General features: G+C 41.4%; 1 protein-coding gene across 2 annotated transcripts in view; it reads right to left on the bottom strand.

Annotated features, from left to right (window-relative positions):
- The window catches only part of PPP1CB (protein phosphatase 1 catalytic subunit beta), a 54,107-nt gene extending 50,267 nt beyond the window's left edge, over nt 1-3,840 (bottom strand). Inside the window, exon 1 of one of the 2 annotated variants that reach the window (XM_025215876.1) lies at nt 3,661-3,840. In XM_025215876.1, the coding sequence (XP_025071661.1) occupies nt 3,661-3,709 (49 nt within the window). In that variant the 5' untranslated portion in view covers nt 3,710-3,840. Of the gene's footprint in view, nt 1-2,396; nt 2,448-3,660 lie in introns of those variants that run through there. The other variant, XM_025215884.1, reaches the window with a different exon arrangement.
- Between the last annotated feature and the right edge of the window lie 521 nt (nt 3,841-4,361).

The raw sequence follows: 4,361 nt of genomic DNA, 5'->3' as shown, positions 1-4,361 counted from the left end.
AGAGATTATATGATTTTAAAAGATGGGGGGGGGGGGGGGGGGGATGTAATTTTGAATTAAACTCCAGGCTTTCATTTTGAAAACATTAGAATATTTCCTGCAAGTTACCCATCTCTCCAACCAATTCCTACTCTAGCTCAAGATGCTTAGTATTTTGTGGGAACAGACACCAATATTACACAATAAAATGTGCATTCTTGTCATGTAGCTTTCTGCATCACTGCAAGCATGTGATGGCAGTGCACCATGTCTATTTAAAATTCAAAGTTCTGACTGACAAGAATTCTCACAAGTTAGTGGTAGCAGGGCTGACTACACATCAGGGTAACTGAATTTAAAAGCCTCCACTCCAAAAAACAGTGGCATAGTTTTTACCTTGTTAGAGGAACCACTGATTATTTGAAATAGTATCTCAGGTCACTAGAGACAGAAGTTAGTGCTATCAAATAGCTGGAAGAGAAAGAGGTTTCAGCTCTAGCTGGTTGCAAGTTCTCTCTTTGCCGCTTATACATTTACAGTTCTCATCTAATTTTAGTGGGTCACTTCAAGACTTTTTGGAATATCAGTGTTGCTTTCTACATAAAAGCTTCCATGTCAACTTTCAGTAGAACAAAACACCATTTGTTATATAATGCTAATTATACAAAGCTTAAAAAGTTTCACAAAAAAACCCCAACAAAACCAAACCAACCAACCAACCAAAAACCATACTGACATTATTACCCAAGTCTTGTTACTAGGATTAGGACAAGCATTTGAAATTACTTCCATTTCCAAGCCCTTTTTTACTGTGTGTTTTTAGATGCATATTTTAACAAATCTCATTTGCTCTGCACTCGCACAAAACAGGTACAGTAAAATTGTGTGATCCAGCACTTTACCATCCGGAATGCTCTATTATAGACAGCAATACAAATCTTCCTTCACGTATCCAGAAAAATTCTGATAGCCATCCGGCCTCTTGCCGTGTGCTTCTTGTAGATCTGTTGTTTACAGAAGCTTCAGGACGCTGCCCAGAGGTGTCACTAGTGGCAGTCTCAATTGTAAACATCCACCACTGTGATCACGTTGTGCTTATGCTGTATTGCGACTTTATCACTGAATCTCTTGCCCAGTATAACTCTCAGATAACTGGCATATTTGATTAACCGTCATCCCCCATTCCCCGTGGATGCTGTAACAGAGCTTTTACTGTATAACTGTCCATTTGTCCATGACCTCAACTGTACTTCTGGCTCAAAAAGACAATTTTTGTAAAGCAAGGGGTGTCAAAGATATATAGTCCAGGGGTCAGATCCAGCTCATGAAGCCTTTTCATTTACCACCAAGCCAGCCTCAAAAGGGCAGGATGTGTGCTGAAGACAGCACTCAATCCAGCCACCCAGGATCTGCCACTATGTGGCATGCAGCACTTGTCCCAGCTGGTCCAGAATCTACACCACATACAGCAGCCATTCTGGGACTGCTGATCTGTAACAGGTTTGGTAGTCTAGCACTATCTAGAACTGGAAAAAAAATTAAGCTCGAGATCAAACACTGTTGTTTTATGCTTGGTCTAGAGAACGTTTAGCTAAAGTTGTGTTAAAAACAATCAGGTCAATACAACTGGGTTAACACGGAGGCTTTGTCTGCACTCACATATGCCAATACAGCTTAACCAGGACACTCTGGACCTGAAGAATCCCTTTGAAAAACTGTCTAAATCTATTCTATGCAGTCAGTCAAATAAAAAGATCTCACCCCCCCAAAAAATCCTTGCTGCTTCTACTGGAAATGCAAATTATACTGAGCAAACTACATAACCACTCTTGCTAGCAAAACTGCATCTACTGGGGCTCTTGCTAACAGAAGTACATTGGTAAGACATGGGTTTTTTAACATTTGTGACAGGGCATAAAAAAAACTACAACAGACTTCAACCAGTAAGTGTACAGCCTGAAGCTACACGGAGTTCTGAGGCAAAGACCATCTTTTTGATATGTCTAATGCAAATGGGTCTTGACAGGGCTGTAAATTCAGCTGCCATATAAAACACCCTCCTTTAGACAGATAAAAAGAAGCTTTAAAACTCTGTTTACAAGTTAAACCTATTAAAAAGAATGAAGATGTGTCAAAAAACATTTCAGCTGAAGAGCAATTTAACAAACCATTTTTCCCCCCCACTCAAAACACATTTTACACTGATACTTTAAAAAAAAAAAAGAGAGAGAGAGAGAGAGAGAGAGAGCGCGCACTACCCAGCAACACCATACTAAACTGTAAACTTAGTAAGCATCTTTGATTACATAAAAGAAACCTCTGAGTTAAGATGCCATTAAAACTGTTACTCATCTTATGGCATACTGGTAGCACAGAAAGTGTAAAACAGAAATGTAAGAAAAAAAATCCTCACCCACACCAAGTAATTTTAAAAGCTAAAGATGATACCATGATATTCTCAGGACAGATTCTCTTTCTGAAGCAAGGAAGAAACTTAAAAGAACCCCTGGTTAACAGTATGGTAACAAAAGGGGGGGGGGGGGGGGGGGGGGAGGAGGAAGAAGAAATCCTACCGCTACAAGCCAGACAGGTTTTCCTTACCTTTTTTGCATAATTTAAATTAAGTAAATCAAACTTAAAAACAGCTTTAGAAAACACTGACTACCTACAAACAGCACAACACACATTTGAACAAATTTGTCTTTAAAAATGTGAGTTTTCAAACAAATACACTGCCATTTTTAACACAAATTTGCTCACTACAGTCTAGACTGGTCCAAACCTAGGATGGCTGTGATCTTGTTTAGTTGTTATATGAAACCCCTGGAAACACTATGTCTTACCAACTATTTTAAACATGGATATGCACTTTCTTTGGAGAGCAGCTACTGTATACATGAAGTTTCATGGTTTACTTTATTAAGATATGATAGCTAAGAGAAATGAGACAACCAAGTGCTTAAAAAGTGGTTCTACAATATTTTAATAAACTGTATCAATTAAATAGGAATACAAATAAGCAAACTAGAAAAAAAATAGATTACTACCCTGGACAAGATTTCCCAGTGCCCCTATGTATGGAAGATGTATATATGCAGGCCAGAAAGTCTTTAATCCCTGAAAATGGAGCTTATGCTGGAAAGTACATGTTAAGTGGTCACAGAGGGGCCTGTACAGCAAATCTTACTTGATAAACATTCTTAGATTTCAAGCAACTCAAAAGGCAAGTTGTTATCTGCCCAGCCAACAAATATCATCTACACTCCACCGAAGGACAAATACAAGCATTTGAAATGCCTCCTGCAACAATACACTAAGCACAAACATATTAGCAGAACTACCCCCAACAACCCTCTTGTGGCCAGGCGCACGCTCTCCATCTATCAGCACCCCAGATTTTCACTATTTACTCATTATGAAGTCAGACAACAACCTGGCACAGCCCCCCCCCCCCCATGTCAGCCCCAACAGGATGGGGCACAGATTACAGCCCAGGGGCTCATAGTACGAAGTCCAAATCTTTTACCTGCTGGATGTACAGCTACCTAGTCCGTGGCATCAGACTAAAACCACTTGCAAAGAAACTTATGTCCAATTCATTTTGCATTTACATATAATGGACACATGAGATTTATAAGTATTTAATTAAAAATATGTTATGAAGAATTTACTATTGCATACATCTTAAATTCTGTGGTTGTTGACTGTAGCCGTGTTGGTCTAAGGACATAGGCAGACGTGGTCCTTTGGGTAAGTGTAATATCTTTTTTTTAGACCAACTAAATAGTTGAAAAATTGTTCTTTGCAAGCTTTTGGGCACAAACACCCTTCTTCAGGCAGAGGGAAACTACTGGCGTTACGTGTTCTCCAAGGCAGAACCAACACCCCTGGCAGCCCTGCCGCAACTCCTATTCACTGCCCAACCCTGTGCAACCCAACCCCTCCGCCCCAGCAGCCTATTCTTGCAGGTGGGTGGCAGGGTGTAAGGCGAGACCCCCCCCCCACCCCAACAGGGGGGAGTTTTACAACAAGGATGTTTGGGGCTGGATTTAACCCTTTAGTGGACCCTACACAAACACATCCATGGGCCCCTTCTTAATACTGCGTATATTACTTTTTAATTTTCCCACTCCAGAATTATAATAGGTATAGAAGAAGCACAAGCAGGCCCCTTCCTCACTTAGGGCCCAAGGCATGTGCCTGGGCGTTCACCGAGCCCCGAGGATACTCAGGGTACAAGGAGGTCCCCCTTGGCAAAGGGGAAGAGGGCAACAAATTTCCCACCATCTCCTGGAGGATTTATTCCCTCATGCGCCGAGGTCCCCCGCGCCCCCATCTCCCTGAGGAACTGCCCCCCGCCCCCGCACACTGCCCCCCCAGGT

This window comes from Alligator sinensis, unplaced genomic scaffold, assembly GCF_000455745.1.
Source record: "Alligator sinensis unplaced genomic scaffold, ASM45574v1 scaffold138_1, whole genome shotgun sequence".
Taxonomy (NCBI): Eukaryota; Metazoa; Chordata; order Crocodylia; family Alligatoridae; genus Alligator; species Alligator sinensis.
The sequence above is the reverse complement of the archived record's forward strand: the minus strand, read 5'-3'. Positions and strand labels throughout refer to the sequence as shown.